This window comes from Macaca nemestrina, chromosome 1, assembly GCF_043159975.1.
Source record: "Macaca nemestrina isolate mMacNem1 chromosome 1, mMacNem.hap1, whole genome shotgun sequence".
Lineage (NCBI taxonomy): Eukaryota > Metazoa > Chordata > Mammalia > Primates > Cercopithecidae > Macaca > Macaca nemestrina.
This window is the reverse complement of record NC_092125.1, coordinates 13,020,665-13,038,265: the sequence shown is the minus strand read 5'-3', so window position 1 is coordinate 13,038,265 and position 17,601 is coordinate 13,020,665. Positions and strand designations below refer to the sequence as shown.

At 54.1% G+C, this 17,601-nt stretch overlaps 1 protein-coding gene across 1 annotated transcript in view; it reads left to right on the top strand.

The window, feature by feature from the left end:
- Window positions 1–972: 972 nt before the first annotated feature.
- The window catches only part of LOC105474782 (G protein-coupled receptor 137B), a 70,985-nt gene continuing 54,356 nt past the window's right edge, over window positions 973–17,601 (top strand). The window contains exon 1 of the mRNA XM_071073930.1: window positions 973–1,477. Coding sequence (XP_070930031.1) covers window positions 1,064–1,477 — 414 coding nt within the window. The 5' untranslated portion in view covers window positions 973–1,063. The remainder of the gene's footprint in view (window positions 1,478–17,601) is intronic.

Sequence of the window (17,601 nt, the reverse complement as noted above, 5' to 3'; positions counted from 1 at the left end):
GCTCTCGGGCGGCGGGGACAGACCCTCCTTCGGAATGGGTTGGATCGGACAAGGGAGGCTGTGTGCCGTCAGCTGCCCCACTTCTCTCTGAAGCCCAGTGGGCTCCATCCACTGCCCCGCGGCCCGCGCGCCTCCCGGCACCAGCTGCGTCGCTGGGAGGTGAGGCGCTGGGAGCGCGTGAGGCTCTCCGGGAGAAAACAGCCCAGCTTGCATCCGAGAGGAGGCAGCAGCCGCAGGCACCGTCTGTTTCCTTACTCTGAGTATACAAATTTGACCTCAAAAACACAAACCCTGTCTTTGGCATTTCTGCATTTAGAAATAAACATCATTCCCGACGCCGGCCAGTTCATAGCCACAGAGTCGTAAAGTTTTATTTTTAAAGAGGGGGACGGAAAGGACTTGTAAAGTTTTTTTTAAAAATTTTTTTGTTTTTAAATAAAGGAATTAACTTCTGCAAAACAAGCAATCAGCAGCAGAATGCGTGAGGCCAGGAGCGAGATCCCCCGAGGCGCGGGGCGTGCCTGGGAAGTTTTGGGGGCGCGCGGGGCGGTGCCGGGGCCGGGGAAGAGGCGCGCGGCTCTGGGGGCGCGCAGTGTGGGAGCGCGCGGCCCCTGGGACGGGGAGGGGGCCGGGGCCGGGGAAGAGGCGCGCGGTTCTGGGGACGCGCAGTGCGGGAGCGCGCGGCCCCTGGGAGGGGGAGGGGGCCGGAGGCTGGGAGGGGGCCGGAGGCGGGGAGGAGGCGCGCGGCTCTGGGGGCGCGCACTGCAGGAGCGCGCAGTGGCGAGGATAGGGCGGGCCGAGGTTCGCGGGGCTAAGGCGCGCGGTGCCCGGGAGAGGGCGGGCCGGGGCGCGCGGGCCGGGGCGGGGGCGCGCGGGGCCGGTCGGCGCGCGGGGGCGGCGGGCGCGGCGCTGCCAATCGCAGACAAAGGCCGCCCCAGTGAATCATGTGGTGCCGGGAGAGGAAGTGCGGCTTGTTTTCTTTCCTCCAGTCTCTGGGCTGCAGGCGGAGCGCGATGCGCGGAGACCCCCGCGGGGGCGGTGGCGGCGGCGGCCCCGAGCCCCGATGAGGCCGGAGCGCCCCCGGCCGCGCGGCAGCGCCCCCGGCCCGATGGAGACCCCGCCGTGGGACCCGGCCCGCAACGACTCGCTGCCGCCCACGCTGACCCCGGCCGTGCCCCCCTACGTGAAGCTCGGCCTCACAGTGGTCTACACCGTGTTCTACGCGCTGCTCTTCGTGTTCATCTACGTGCAACTCTGGCTGGTGCTGCGCTACCGTCACAAGCGGCTCAGCTACCAGAGCGTCTTCCTCTTCCTCTGCCTCTTCTGGGCCTCCCTGCGGACCGTCCTCTTCTCCTTCTACTTCAAAGACTTCGTGGCGGCCAATTCGCTCAGCCCCTTCGTCTTCTGGCTGCTCTACTGCTTCCCCGTGTGCCTGCAGTTCTTCACCCTCACGCTGATGAACTTGTACTTCACGCAGGTGAGTCTCAGAGAGGCTCCGCTCACCTGGCGGAGTGGTCCCCGCGGGGCGCCGGAGGCAGGGGCGATGGCAGCCGCGGGGGCGGGTCCGGCCCTAGGGCTGAGAATGTAGGGAGAAGGCGCCGGCTCTGGGGTAGTCCGAACCCTGTCCTGCTTGCCGGCATTTCTTATAGGAAACTCCCTGCCATTCCCAAAAGGGGCGAGGAGAAGGAAGGGGAGGGCTGGGGGCCGCCGGTCACTCGCTGCCCCTGGCTCCGCATCGTTTGGTGGGTTCGGGGCGCTTCTCCGTGCAAAGCGCTAAGCAGCAGCGCCTGCGCACGCCAGTTAGTACGGATGGAAGGTGTGCCCCCCAGGGAGGCCTGAACTCTAGAATTTGCCCTCCCTCCCAAGGCACCTAACTACCGTCCTGGAAAGGTCCTCGGCACGTTAGCTTCCAGATTTGGGCCCGACACTGCTGTTTTGAGCGCTGGCAGGGTGGGACCGTGCTGGTTTTGATGAGATGTTTTGAACCTCCGGCTTAGGAGCTCTACTGAACTGCGGCTTACTAACTCATTCCGCCAGATTGCTAAACGGCAGGCTGGGGTAACACCCAGCTTCCGAGCTGCTGCCGCTCATCAGACTTGCTGTCTGAGCTCATCTGAGAGGCCCCAAGAAAAGGCCATAAAAGTTGACTGGGGATCTTTTACAGCCACACAAAAATTATTTTATGGGGCATATTATTCAATAAGCTAATCGGAGAGTACGTGAATTAACGTGGCTGCTGCTTTACTGGTGATGATTGACTTAATTGAGAGTGCAGTAATTGTTGAGCACTTTGCAAATACTTTGTAAAGCATTGCACAAAGGTTTAATAACGCGGTGCGCAGTCATCATGGGCATCATCATTTCTGATTCCCATTAGTTTTCCAAGTACTAAGGTGTCCAGTTTCACTAGGACTCTGCCGAAGGGGAAGGCGCCCACGGTGTCACCTGGCGAGGGTAATTTAAGAACTGTCGGATGGGCAGAGACCCTGTGCAAGCGGGCATCTCATTCCTTGTAAGTGTCTTTTTTTTTCTTTTTGAGAAAAAGTCACTTATTTTTAAAAAGAGGCCATATGCGGTGGCTCACGCCTGTAATCCCAGCATTGTGGAGGCGGAGGCAGGAGGATCGCTTGTGCCCCTGAGTTTAAGACCAGCCTGGGCAACATGGCGAAACTTCCTCTCTACAAAATGTACGAAAATTAGCTGGGTGTGGTAGTGCCTGCCTGTAGTTCCAGCTACTCAGGAGGCTGAGGTGGGAGGCCGAGCCCGGGAGGCGGAGGTTGCAGTGAGCGGAGACTGAACCACTGCACTCCAGCCTGGGTGACAGAGCCAGACCCTGTCTCAAAAAAAACAAAACAAAACAAAACAAAAAAAAAACAGGTAGGAAAAGGATTGCTCTGGTACCCTGGAAGCCACTGACTGAAAATTTCAAAGAAATACTTTTGGTTAAAAAATAGCGTATGTGATATTTAGTAGATATCTTTTAGAAATGGGTCTACGCTGAGAGACTTCTTATAAGTCCAGCGTATCAGCATATTTTCCAGTCGGAGAGTAATGTGTATTGTCTGTCCAAGTACTACCTTTAAACCAGCAAACCAGTTCAGGCAGTCAGCTGCATTGCACGGACACTTGGGCTTTGTAATTGAAATGGGGTGGTTCCAGCAAGATGCAAAAGACAGGTGAGGTGATGTTACCTCAAGAGCTGTGGCAATGGTGGTATTGCACATTGAGCTCTTTATATTTGTCCCCTTTTGGGGGGCAGTGGGGGAAGAGGAAAATGCAGGGAACTGCCACAGCCCTCTGGTAATCACATGCAAATTCTGAACTTAGAGCCGGATTAGGGGCCAGGCTGCACATTTTCTGCACTGTCTGCTGGTTGGTGAGTAAATGCTGAGCAAGGGAAAAAGTGACCAGGCAGACAGAGCCACTCCGGCCCGGGGGCCCAAAGTCACGGCCCTGTCTTCTTTGTATCTCCCAGGTCTGCAGGCACCACAGCAAAGAGCATTTCCCCTGAGGGCACAGGGTGGCTGGCTGGAGAAGGTGGCACGTCTCCGTCTCCGTCTCTGTCTCTGAGTGCTGGCATTTCAGAGCCTGGCAGAACAAAGCTATTTCTGGCTTACTGACAAAACTGTGATACTTCTGGGGAGTTATAAAGTGGTCGGCCTTTTGTCGCCAACCCAGCTCTGCCTCCCATCTCCTCCTCTCCCCCTCACCCCCTCTTTCTCTTACACAAACCATTGGAATTACCTAAAGTGGGGGGCTTTAAGAATGACTATTGCTTGGGCCTCCATCTCAGACCAAGTAAATGCGATTTTGGAGAAGGGGTAACAGCTAACAATTCAGAAGTAAGTTTAAGAAAGCATACTTTTGATCTCGGCTCACTGCAACCTCTGTCTCCTAGGTTCAAGTGATTCTCCTACCTCAGCCTCGCAAGTAGCTGGGACTACAGGTGTGCACCACCATGCCCAGCTAATTTTTGTATTTTTAGTTGAAACGGGGTTTCACCGTGTTGGCCAGGATGGTCTCGATCTCTTGACCTCGTGACCTCATGATCTGTCCACCTCAGACTCCCAAAATGCCGGGATTACAGGTATGAGCCACCGCACCTGGCAAAGAAAGCACACTTCTAAGCAATTGGTCATACTTATTTTTACCAGAACTCTCTGAAGAAAGTACTGATATTGTCCCCATTTTCCAGAGGAGGAAACTGAGGCTGAGAGGTTATAGATGAGTTGCTGAAGGTCACACTGTCAGTGCATGGTGGAGCTGGGATTCAGTGCACATCTGTGCTGTCTGAGTGTGAGGCTTGTCTTTTTTTTTTTTTTTTTTTTTGAGACGGAGTCTCGCTCTGTTGCCCAGGCTGGAGTGCAGTGGCCAGATCTCAGCTCACTGCAAGCTCTGCCTCCCGGGTTTACGCCATTCTCCTGCCTCAGCCTCCCAAGTAGCTGGGACTACAGGTGCCCACCACTGCGCCCGGCTAATTTTTTGTATTTTTTTGGTAGAGACAGGGTTTCACTGTGTTAGCCAGGATGGTCTCGATCTCCTGACCTCGTGATCCGCCCGTCTCGGCCTCCCACAGTGCTGGGATTACAGGCTTGAGCCACTGCGCCCGGCCGAGGCTTGTCGTTTATGTACAGTATGTGAAACCTCTTTTTATTTTTTTTGAGAGAGAGCCTTGCTTTGTTGTGATCTGGATTCACTGCAACCTCCGCCTCTTGGATTCAAGTGATTCTCCTGCCTCAGCCTCCCGAGTATCTGGGATTACAGGCACCTGCCACTGCGCCTGGCTAATTTTTGTATTTTTAGTAGAGATGGAGTTTTGCCAGGTTGGCCAGGCTGGTCTCAAACTCCTGACCTCAAGTGATCCGCCCGCCTCGGCCTCCCAAAGTGTTGTGATTATAGGCGTGAGCCACCATGCCTGGCCATGAAACCTTTTAACAATGGGAATACATACCTACCTCTAAATGCAACCTCATGTTCTCCAGGAGCGCAAAATCAGGTTGCAGAGAATCAAAGTATACATACAGCACAGTTAAGGCACAATTTGGGGCACTGAAGGGAATGGATATTGAAGCATCAGGAGACTTGAATGAGACAGGAGTCCTCTGAGAAGAAGCAGGTGTCTCGAGGCTGAAGCTGGGTGGGGGAGGAGGAGAGGACGGTGGGAAGGAAGCTGTGGGACAGTTTGGCAATTGGGAATGAATTAGAAGGGGAGGTCTGAGATGGGGAGGAAGCTTTTTCCTGTTGTTGTCAGTCCTTTGTCCTTTTGTGGGGTCCCTGTACCTGGGCCTTACTCATCTCACCCTCCCTGGTGACCCAGAGGGCACTGTTACCCCCCAGCTGAGGCTCAGAGCGGTGAGAACACTTGCCCACACTACCTGCTCTGAGCCTCCATGCAATGCACACGATGCTGCAGAACGCAGCCCCAGCTGCCCTTGGGTACACATCTGAGGGTAATGCAATCCTGAGAAGACTCAATTTGATTTACTTCCCCCTAAATCACTGCTTTTAAATTCTGCCAGGTTAAGTCTCTTTCTACCCCAGTGACCTCTTGGGCAGATCCTATGGCTTTCTAGTTATACTCGGTGATTATTATTACTATTATTCTTTTGGAGTCTGGCTCTGTCACTCAGGCTGCAGTAGTGTGATTTTTGGCTCACTGCAACCTCCGCCTCCCGGATTCAAGCAATTCTCCTGCCTCAGCCTCCTGAGTAGCTGAGATTACAGGTGTGTGCCACCACACCTGGCTAATTTCTGTATTTTTAGTAGAGACAGGGTTTCACCATGTTGGCCGGGCTTGTTTCGAGCTCCTGACCTCAGATGATGCGCCCGCCTCAGCTTCCCAAAGTGCTGGGATTGCAGGCATGAGCCACCGTGCCCAGCCCATACTCCTTTATTAAATCTTTACATCTAATTTAAAGCTTCTCCCACCCTGTCCAAGGCCAGCCAGGCTTCGGGCCGCAGGGCTTGGCGCAGAGGGTGTGCCCCATGCTCTCAGCCTCTCCCCTTCCATCTTCCCAGGCTGCCCAGGGGAGGGGCACACTGTCTCATGACTGCTAGCCTGTCGGCCTCTGATCTTGCTCTGGTGCTTCCTCTGTGGGTAGCTCTGCCACGTGGCCATGTTGACATGATGGACTTCAGCTTCTTCCTAGCCCCATCTTTGGTCTCCTTTCCATCCTAATTCCTGCTTCAGGGGGCAGCCCCATGGCTTTAGGCCCCTTTTCAAAAAGTCGTTTTAGGGCTTTTTCTTACAAAGCCATGGGACCACTGAGGCCCCTCCACTCCCACTTGGCCACATGGATGACAGGCTGGATGCCTAACTAGTGTCTTCAGGACCCTGCACCTTGCTGCTTTTCACTCCTTGCCTGCCTGGGGGTCCTCCTACCTGTAAAAATCCCAGGTGGGGCCGGGTGCGGTGGCTCAAGCCTGTAATCCCAGCACTTTGGGAGGCCGAGAAGGGCAGATCGTGAGGTCAGGAGATCGAGACCATCCTGGTTAACACGGTGAAACCCCGTCTCTACTAAAAAAATACAAAAAATTAGCCGGGCGAGGTGGCGGGCGCCTGTAGTCCCAGCTACTCAGGAGGCTGAGGCAGGAAAATGGCCTGAACCCGGGAGGCGGAGCTTGCAGTGAGCCGAGCTCGTGCCACTGTATTCCAGCCTGGGTGACAGAGCAAGACTCTGTCTCAAAAAAAAAAAAAAAACCCCAGGGGGAAGCAAGCATCACCCTCCGAGTGCCTGGTGCCTCCAGATCACCAGGGCACAGGTCAGGCTCCACCGGGACTCCATCTGCAAACAGTCCCAGCTCAGCAAGCGTCTGGCCGGGCCCCCTTCCTGCGCAGTCCCTGAGAGCAGTGCCCGTGTGTCTTTCTCCTTTCTGACCTGGGGTGAGGTGCCCTGCTGGTAGCAGGCTGTTAACTCTTTTTCTCCATCTCCACCTTCCAGTTCAGCCTGGGAACATGGGGAGGCAGCTGTGGTAGGACTGGTTCTTCTAACTCTCGTCTGTGTGCAGTGTCTGTCTGGCCCCGAATGTTTGGAACATACCGTGCTGAGTGCCTGTTGTTTCCAGCTGTGGCTTCTGTGCCAGCTTTGGGAAACAGCTGAACTTCTGCTCCCGGCTGCATGAGGAAGCGGTGGGACCAAGGCTTTGCACCAAGGCCTTGGACTCAGAGCCTGTTGTAAGCGCTGTGTCAAATCGCCATTTTAATGGGGACTTTATTTATTTATTTTTTTGTTTTTTGAGACAGAGTCTCGCTCTGTCGCCCAGGCTGGAGTGCAGTGCCGCGATCTTGGCTTACTGCAAGCTCCGCCTCCCAGGTTCACGCCATTCTCCTGCCTCAGCCTCCCAAGTAGCTGGGATTACAGGTGCCCATCACCACACCCGGCTAATTTTTTTGTATTTTTAGTAGAGACGGGGTTTCACCATGTTAGCCAGGATGGTCTTGATCTCCTGACCTTGTGATCCGCCCGTCTCGGCCTCCCAAAGTGCTGGGATTACAGGCGTGAGCCACCGCGCCTGGCCCTTATGGGGACTTTAGAGAGGGGCAGGACTCTGGAACCTGAGGCAGGCAGGGGTCTCTGCTCATGAGGAATTGTGGTGCCGTCCACCTCCAGGTTTTAGGGTAGAGGCTCAGAAGCAAAGGCGGTAGCTTCTGTGCCCAGGCAGCTCTTGGGCAGACAGGTCTGTGCCCTGCAGGGGCAGAAGTTGGTGTGACGGTGGGCTCGGTGACACCTCAGCAGCCGTGTATCCCAGCCCTTCTTCCTCGGAATTCCCAGCCTGGAACTCAGACTCTCCAGGTTCCTGAGTTTGGCAGAATGGAACAAGCTGGTTCAGCTCTGTCTTGGGCCCCATGACAAACTCCTGCCATTGCAGTCACATGGTTTGCGGAAGGAAATGGAGAAGCGAGTTCTCTCCGTGGGGAGAGGTGCTGTGATGAATGGACACTGATGTGGGAACTGAGACCTGAGACCTCACCACGCCCTGGAGGGCAGATGGGAAGCTGACATTTATCGGGGTCTGTTCTGTTCTGAAACTCTGCTAGGGACTTCCACACCCTCCACTCAGCTGCAGCAGGGATGGTTCGTGAGTCATGCGGTCCTGTGGGATGGTGCCAGCGGCTCGTGGTGAGGGCCCGCGGCTCATGGTAGGGGCAAACGGTTGGTGCTGGGAGCTCATGATGGGCACTAGGCCAGCAAAGCCTTATGAATCAGGAGGCAGCCCTGGGAGTGAAGGAACAGGGTCCCTGGGTGCAGATCTGGGTTCCAATATGGGCTTGGCCTCCAGTGTGGGTCCCATGGCCAGTCACCACCTCTCCGAGGCTGCTGCTTCACCAGGGAGGCAGAAACCGTAATACTCATCCCACGGGTTGGTGTGGGTTAAAGGAGATGCCGCGTGTCCTGAACCCCTTTGCTCCTCTCCTCCCTTGGCTGAGATTCTCACTGTATGTTGCCTACAGCTCTGAACCCGGGCTCCTGCTTTGACACCCAGCCACTGTCCTGAAGGTCAGGTCTGCGGGCTGACCCTGCCCTTTTCCAGCCCACTGTGCTATCAAAATTACTTTTCCACCAAACAGCAACTTTTCTGTTTGTAAAATGGTGGTGACTCTTGGCACACCCGTAGGGAGCATGTGGCAAGCCTAATCGCAGTGCCTGACATGAGAGCGGAAGGCACTGGGGGTCCAGCAGCCCAGTCCCCCCTTTGCAGATGAGCCGACCAGTGGAGGAAATGGTCCCAGGCAGCCCAGCCAGGCGTGCAGAGGCAGGACAAGTCCCGTGTTTCAGGCTGACCGATCCTGTGCTTGCTGCACACGCCACACTGACTTGAAGTGGGTCATAGTCCTCATTCTTGCTGGTAGGGAACTAAGAGGCCCCTGAAAATCGAATCCAGGACCTAGTCCTCCACGCTCAGAAAGGGACCTGGGTGATTGCAGGAGAAAGGGGCTTCGGCTGTGGCTCTTGGCAGTCAGTTTAGTCGGGACGTGTTTGTCAAATACCTGTCATGTGCCAGGCCCTAGTCTAGGAGTTGTGAAGAGGGAAGCTTCTAGGCCTGTTGGTGATTGTGAAGAAGTAAGAGGCTTAGGAAACAGACAAGGCGGACCAAGGGGAAGGACTGTGCTCAGCCTGACCTCTGAGCCCCGCACCCATGGCCTCAGCCCCTGGCACCGGCTCCCTGCGGAGACAGCTCAGTGGGTTGATGGCCAGCCAGAGCCGTGTGTGCGCCTAGGTGTGTACCTTTGTATGTGTCTGTACGTGCATGTGTGCCTGTGTGCACCTGTGTGTGTATGCACATGTGTGCCTGTGCATGTGTGGCTGCGTGCACCTGTGTGTGTATGTGCATGTGTGCCTGTGTGCACCTGTGTGTGTACGTGCATGTGTGCCTGTGTGCACCTGTGTGTGTATGCACATGTGTGCCTGTGCATGTGTGGCTGCGTGCACCTGTGTGTGTATGTGCATGTGTGCCTGTGTGCACCTGTGTGTGTATGCGCATGTGTGCCTGTGCATGTGTGGCTGCGTGCACCTGTGTGTGTATGTGCATGTATGCCTGTGTGCACCTGTGTGTGTATGTGCATGTGTGCCTGTGTGCACCTGTGTGTGTATGCGCATGTGTGCCTGTGCATGTGTGGCTGCGTGCACCTGTGTATGTGCATATGCGTATGTGCCTGTGTGGACGTGTGTGTGGGGGGTCTGTGTATGTGTGCCTGTGTGTATACCTGTGTGTGTGTGCCTGCCTCTGTGTGTCTGTGTGAGTCTCTGAGTGTCTGTGCATGTGTGTGCCCGTGTGTGTGTGTGCGCCTGCCTCTGTGTGTCTGTGTGAGTCTCTGAGTGTCTGTGCATGTGTGTGCCCGTGTGTGTGTCTGTGCCTGTGTTTGTGTGTTTGCCTGTGTTTGTATGTATGTGCCTGTGTGTGTGTGTGTCTGTGCCTGTGTTTGTGTGTGCCTGTGCCTGTGTTTGTGTGTGTCTGTGCCTGTGTGTGTGTTTGCCTGTGTTTGTGTGTATGTATGTGCCTGTGCGTGTGGAAAGGTTTCCTTATTCTCATTTGGTCTGCCGTTCACCCCCAGCACCTCCCTGTAGGCCACTTTCTAAATGTACAGCCCAGTTTCCCGAGCCCTCTCCTCGAGCCGTGGCAGCGTGCTCTTCTCTCTGCAGCTGAGGCTGTGGCCTCATCAGTGCCTCGGTGATGCCCTGCAAACCAAGGGGGAACCAAATCCTGTTAATGCCCTCAGCACTCGGGAAACAATTAGGCCCCTCAGCACATTCAGCATCCAACCCCAGTGACCACCAGGACTTCCCCACGGCAGAGGCTGGGCTGAGGCTGCCGCCGCAGTCTCCATCAGGAGTGCCCCACTGTCGGCTCCGAACACTGTGGTACTTGCAGGCTTTGCTAGAGCTTCTTGCTCACCTGCCTTTCCGTGGTCAGACAGGTGGGAACTGGTAGTGACCAGCAGGGAGGCAGGGCCGGAGCGCTGTCCTGAGGCTAGTGCAGGTTCTCAGGGGAGTTCCAGGGCCCAGCCATGGCTGTCCCGCTGCTGCTGTGCCCACCGTCTTAGCCCCAGGCTAGCTGCTTGGCATGGAATGATGGGGAGTGGAGGGCAGGGGTCATGACAGTGAGGGGAGAGCTGCCCAGAGAGGAGTATTTGCAAGATCCAAGGCCCCTCAACAAAATCTCACTGCAAGCATCTTAGGGTTTTGCAAACAACGACGTCATGTGATCCCAAGGGCTGCTTTTGTCAGGCTGTTACTGTTGGCCTTGCTTTTCCAGTGACAAGAGGAAAGCCGGTTCCTGGTTGGAAGGTCTGTCTGGGTCCTGACATTTGGCTGGCCAGTTCTCTCAGTACAGAAATAGCCCCAGCAGACTGTTTAGACAGTACCTGGGACAACAGGATTCCCCGAAGGCTGCAGAGGCTCGTAAATATTTCACTTTTTATGTTTCCTGCGGCTGAAGTTTAGAGTCCATTAACCTATGAGGACAGATGAAGCCCAAATGGTTTTACTCTGCAAGTGGGTTGATTATCTCAAGCTTGTGTGGGTCAGGATTTTAGGCCTGTGAGCCACATATGGTCTCTGTTGCATATTCCTTTTTTGAGACGGAGTCTTGCTTTGTTGCCAAGCTGGAGTGCAGTGGCATGATCTCAGCTCACTGCAACCTCCGCCTCCCGGGTTCAAGCGATTCTCCTGCCTGAGTCTCCCAAGTAGCTGGGACCACAGGCATGCGCCACCATGCCTGGCCAATTTTTGTATTTTTAGTAGAGACAGGATTGCACCATGTTTGCCAGGATGGTCTCGATCTCTCGACCTTGTGATCCACCCGCCTCGGCCTCCCAAAGTGCTGGGACTACAGGCATGAGCCACCGTGCCCAGCCGCATATATATATATATTTTTAAACAACAACAGCAGCAAATGCAATGCATTAAAATGGTAAAAACCGTTCTTAGCTCACAGGCTTTACTGAAACAGCTTGTGGGATGGACTTAGCCTGCAGGCTTTAGTTTGCTGACCCCTGGGTTAGGACAGACTCACTATTTGTCACCAAGATCCCCCTCCACCATCATCACCTTTACCATTTTTGCTAAGGCAAGTCAGAAACAGGCTTCAGTTTCTCTCATGGTTTAGGGAGTTTCATGCATTCAGTGAACAAGCTGTAGTGATCCCTACACACAGGTGTCAGGGATCAGAGGTAGGAAGCTGGGATTTCTTCCCTGAAGGGCCACGGTCAATTGGGAAGGACAGACACAGGTAGAAAGGAGAGGGCTGGGAGCCACCTGTACCTCTGGCACATAGGAGGGACCCTCACCATGGCTGTCTGGGCTGGGGAGGCAGTCTTGACATCATGTGATATTATCAGCTCACTCTTTCCCTCGATTTTTTTCTTTTTTTTTTTGAGACGGAGTTTCCTTCTGTTGCCCAGTCCAGAATACAGTGGCGCAATCTCAGCTCACTGCAACCTCTGCCTCCCGGGTTCAAGTGATTCTCGTGCCGCAGCCTCCTGGGTAGCTGGGGCTACAGGCACCTGCCACCATGTCCAGCTAATTTTTGTATTTTTAATAGAGACGGGGTTTCACCATGTAGGCCAGGATGATCTCGATCTCTTGACCTCGTGATCTGCCTGCCTCGGCCCCCCAAAGTGCTGGGATTACAGGTGTGAGCCATTGTGCCTGGCCTCCGTCCTCGAATTTTAAATGGCATACACACATATGAGGCTGAGCTACACAGTCTGCAAAACACAGGGTGAGAAAAAACCACACACACAGTGGAGTCCGCTCCGTGGGCTGTTCCCACCCCATAGGCTACTCTCCCTGGCGCCTTGGACTCTACTGCCACAGCTTCCTCGTAGCTGTCAGAGGTCATGTCCCATCAGGCTGTGTGGCAGTCCGTTTGTAGTGCATGAGTCGTGGCAGATAAGGAGGGAAATGGGCAGGAGTGAGTGAGCCGTGCCGTGAGCCAGGCCCCATCAGGACCACACTCATTTTCTGGGAAGACAGCACACATCTGTCTCTGCGAGAGGGCTGCGTCCTCCCAGCTTTCACAAAGCAGCATAAGGTGCAGCTGGAACATGGAGATTCATTTCATTTATTCAACAGGTGTTTTTCTTTTTTTAATTAAAAAAATTGTATTGGCTGGGTGTGGTGATTTATGCCTGTAATCCCAACACTTTGGGAGGCCGAGGCAGGAGGATCGCTTGAGCCCAGGAGTTCAAGACTATCCTGGGCAATGTAGTGAGATCTCATCTCTACAAAAAATTAAAAAATTAGCCAAGCATAGTACCTGTACCTGTACCAAGCATAGTACACACACCTGTAATCCCAGCTACTCCAGAGGCTGAGGTAGGAGGATTGCTTGAACTTGGGAGGTCAAGGCTGCAGTGAGCCGAGATCGCACCACTGCATTCCAGCCTGGGTGATAGAGCGAGACCTGTCTCAAAAAAATGTACTGGGGCCAGGCACAGTGGCTCGTGCCTGTAATCCCAGTACTTTGGGAGGCAGAGGCGGGTGGATCACCTGAGGTCAGTAGTTCCAGGCCGCCCTGGCCAACACAGTGAAACCCCATCTCTACCAAAAATACAAAGAACTAGCCCGGCAAGGTGGCGGGCGCCTGTAGTCCCAGCTGCTCAGGAGGCTGAGGCAGGAGAATGGCATAAACCAGAGAGGCGGAGCTTGCAGTGAGCTGAGATCCGGCCACTGCACTGCAGCCTGGGCAACAGAGCGAGACTCCATCTCAAAAAAAGATCAAGAAACAAAAATTAGCTAGGCGTGGTGGGGACCTGTAATCGCAGCTGTTCAGGAGGCTGAGACAGGAGAATTGCTTGAACCCGGGAGGCAGAGCTTGCAGTGAGCCAAGATCGCGCCATTGCACTGTAACCTGGGTGACAAGAGTGAAACTCTGTCTCAAAAAGAAAAGAAAATGTATTGGGCTAGGTGTGGTGGCTCACATCTATAATCCCAGCACTTTGGGAGGCTGAGGTGGGTGGATCATGAGGTCAGGCGTTCGAGACCAGCCTGGCCAACATGGTGAAACCCCATCTCTACTAAAAATACAAAAATTAGCTGGGTGCTGTGGCAGGCACCTGTAATCCCAGCTGCTTGGGAGGCTGAGGTAGAATTGCTCGAATCTGGGAGGCGGAGGATGCAGTGAGCTGAGATCACACCACTGCACTCCAGCCTGGGTGACAGAGCAGGACTCCATCTCAAAAGCAAAACAAAACAAAACAAATAAAAGAAAGATGTATTGAAGCAAAATTGATGCAATATGAAATTAACCATTGAATGCTTGCAGCTGAGTGATGTTCAGTGCATTCACGGTGTTGCGCAGCTGTCACCCCTATCTAGTTCAGAACATTTTTCTCACCCCCAAAGGAAACTTTATGCCCATTAAGCAATCACTCCCCAGTTCCCGTCGCCCCAGCCCCTGGCAGCCACCCATCTGCTTTCTATCTCTGTGGATTTACCTATCCTGAATATTTCATATCAAAGGAATCATACAATGTGTCTTCTTGTACGTCTTCCCCTTTCACCTTTCACCTAGCATAGTGTTTTGAGGTTCGTCACATTGTAGCGTTTATCAGAACTTCGTTCCTTTATGAGCTTAAATAATATTGCCCTGCATGAATAGAGACATTTTATTTATCCATTCATCCGCTGGTGGACATTTAGGTTGTTTCATCAGGCGTGTTTGGGTGCTTGTTGTGTGCCAGACACTGTGCAGACTGTTTGAGGTCAGAGTTAGATTCTCCCTCCGTGGAACTCAGCCTTGAGCAGGGAAAACAGACTTCATGTCAATGATTTCTCCATTGTGCGATTGACTGGCTGATGTGACTTAGTGGCTGTCCTTACAGTAGAGATATGAAGTGTGAGATGTTTTCAGGGGAAAAAAGAAGACTTAATTCATTCCTTCACCTCTGTGAGTCCCCCCTCTAGGATACGTGTTTTAAAAAGAACCAGTGGTTTTTGCTGCTATTTAAATGAAAGTCAAATCCCATTAAAAAATCTCACTGTAATGAAATCAAAATATTTCCCAAACACAGATACTCACTATGAAGCAGTGCCAGCATGGCTGTGGAGGAACTTCTTGGTGGAAGCCGCCACCTGTGATTTGGGCTGTCGGGTTTCCACCCACCATTGTCCTGGTCCTGCTCCTAGGGCCCCTTCCTTGGGTGCCACCAGGAGGCGAAGGCCTAGGTTTAGGTTGCCATAACAGGTGTATTTTCACCAGAATCAGATTCTGGGGCAACCAAGTGGGCTCCTGGCTAGTCTTGGGTTTTGTATGTGGAAGCCCCCAACCTCCATGTCCTCCTGGGCCCTGCTCCAGGTTAAGCTGGAATTTCTGGTCTGCCTGGTTTGTTCTCAGCGAATCATGGGGTCCAGACCAACATGAAGATGGAAGGGTGGTGCTGGGTAACCCCCACTCCTGCGCCGTGGGGCCGTGCACAGCACGCGTCACCCCTCCTCCCAGGACACACGGCCTGTCACGGCCTTGACAGCATATATAGTGTCTCTCCCAAGTTCTCTCTGCTTGGGGTCAGCTAGTCCCAGTTTTTTTCATTATTCCTGGAGGAATGTGGGTGTGTCTCCTGCCATCCTGGTTGCTGTTCCCGAAGGCCCCAGTGAGCTGGGACAGTGTCAGGAGCAGACCAAGGCCCTACCCCTAGTGAGGAGCTTCCCCCATTACCCACATGGCTTCTCCTCAAGGAGGCCCGATGATCATTCTCTCGGTGGCAGGACACAGGGAGCATCATCTAATACCAGACATGTCCAGCAAGGGCAGGAGTTCCCAGGGCAGCCTAAAACCTCAGACCTCTCCTCACTTCTGAAGCAGAAAGTTATTTTGTGAGGAGGGGAAAAAAACAAACTGGAGTATTTTCCCTGTGAATTTATTTTGTAGCTTTTGCTTAATTAGCCAGCAAGAATCAGGGCACAATGGTACGACACCACACACTGCCGTACGCGGCCCGGGACCCTCCTTCACAGGGCCATGGGGCCCCGCGGGCCAGCGCTTAGCCACCGGGAGAAACCCATCCTCTGTGCTTCTAAGGTGTCACCTTCCTTAAGTACATTTAGAACAATTAGGGGCAGGGCCCTCGCTGGTAAACTGTGAACTGCAACTTGTGGCTGAGCAGTTAAGAGACATAATAATGACGGTAGGGCCTTGCGTGGCCACAGCCCTTGTCATTCCCAAGGCCAAAGAGAGAGAATCCTGCCAGGGAGGCAGGTCGGAATTATTTGCCTCCACCTCTGTGCGGAACTGATGCTGAGACGGACTCCACCCAGGCGGTGGGCAGGCCGGCAGGCCGGTGCGCTTCTGTGGCTGAAGCGGCCGGGCCGCAGCCGTTCCTGCAGGGCTTCCAGGGCGGGGGACACGGGCTGCCCTGGGAAGGAACTTCAAGTCGTGGAGCTGTCAGAGTAGAAGCAGCTTAATGAATATTTGTCCCAATGCGTTCATCTTGTGGATAGACACTGAGGCCTAGAAAGGTCAATGGAGCTAACCAGGAACCAGCAACATAGGCTCCTGGGGGTTGACCAGCCTTGCCCCTGAATCCAGGTGCTCAGGGGACAAGAGACAAGTCAGAAAAGCAGGGAGACTGAAGGACGGCCTTTGGTGTGGCTTTAGGTTGACTTTGAGAGCCACAAAGGGTGTGGGTGGGAAGTGTGCTCTCTACAGAGTCCAGCCTCCTCGCGTGCTGCCTGCTGGGCTGACTTATCAATGTAGGGGCTCAGGGCCACCCCGAGTTCTGCCTTCTGGGGGGCCAGCCTGCATTGGCGCCGTTGGATGGAGTGAAGCTGTTTATGAGGACAGGGAGGCTCTCGTGAGCTGGTGGAGGGGTGGAGGAGGCGAGAGGTGCTTGCTGCCTGGGGAGCTGGGCTGCTGGGAACAGGAAGAAGAGGAGCCGTTGGGAAGGAGGGCAGCCAGTGGAGGTGCCCTTTATCTGTAAAGGTGAAGACCATTATCCATTATCATTTATGAAATGAGGAATGCCTTGTGAGGACTGACAGTAGGGACATTTTGGGTGGGAGCTGAACTCCTGTGTCATGGGGTACACATACACAAACACATGCACACATACACATGCACACACATACACACAAACACACACGTACACACCTGAGGAAGGATCGTAGGTGCCAGGTGAGCTGAACAGGACCATGCAGCGGAGCTCTCAGAAGGGCCAGAGAAGGGCGCAAACACATCCAGGGGGCTCTGAGGTCTACAGAAATCCAGAGAGGCAATCATGGTTGGCCTCTGATCACATGGGAAGAAGCTTACTGAAGTCTGGGGGCCCCCATTCCAAGGGCCAGCATGAGGCTGGGAGCAGGCAGGACCAGCTTCTTGGGCCACTGCTTGCCATGGTCACAGGTGGGAGGTGATGCTGTGAACACCTGACCCTATATTCCAGTGACCCCTCTCACACCTGGCCAGCCTGGGACACAGACCAGGCACACCTTGGCTTCAGGCCACCGCCTCCCAGAACTTGATGGCATGGACAGCATGCTTGCTTGCCTTTTCTGGCCAGTTACCTTCACTGCCACGGACACAGGACTATGAGTGGGGCTGTGGTGGTGGTTATCCAGGTCCTGAGTCCCTGGACCTACAGCCCACAGCTGACATTTGGAAGAAAAGAACATCCTAACGCAGGCGTAGAGGCGCTGCCCTTGCTCGCACTGTCTTGGAGACTCAGCCTCAAATGCAGATCCCCTCCCAGCCACAGAGCCGCCTCGTGTATCTTCCGGGAACCCTGCAGAAAGGAGGACTCCGGTGTCTGGATTTCGGGGACTCTGACTGTCTTGTCGCCCTGCTCTGGTGAGTGAAGATGCTCAGCATATGGGAACAGACTGAAGCAGCTGACGAATGACTGTTGCCTGGGGAGACCAGGGCCTTGGGGTTTGCATAATTTCCCCAATATATCAGGAAGTGGGTAGCGCAGAGGGACCAGGAGAACAAATATCGAATGCGTCAGTGGTTCTTAACCTTTTTGAGTATGAAAGTTCCTTTTATGGTTAAGAAAGCATCTGTGGTCACAGTTGGTAGTCGTTGTGCATTTAGAATCATGGTTTGGGAACATATATAAGGACTAATAATACCAACAGCAGGGGTTGCAGCCACCCACGTGGTACT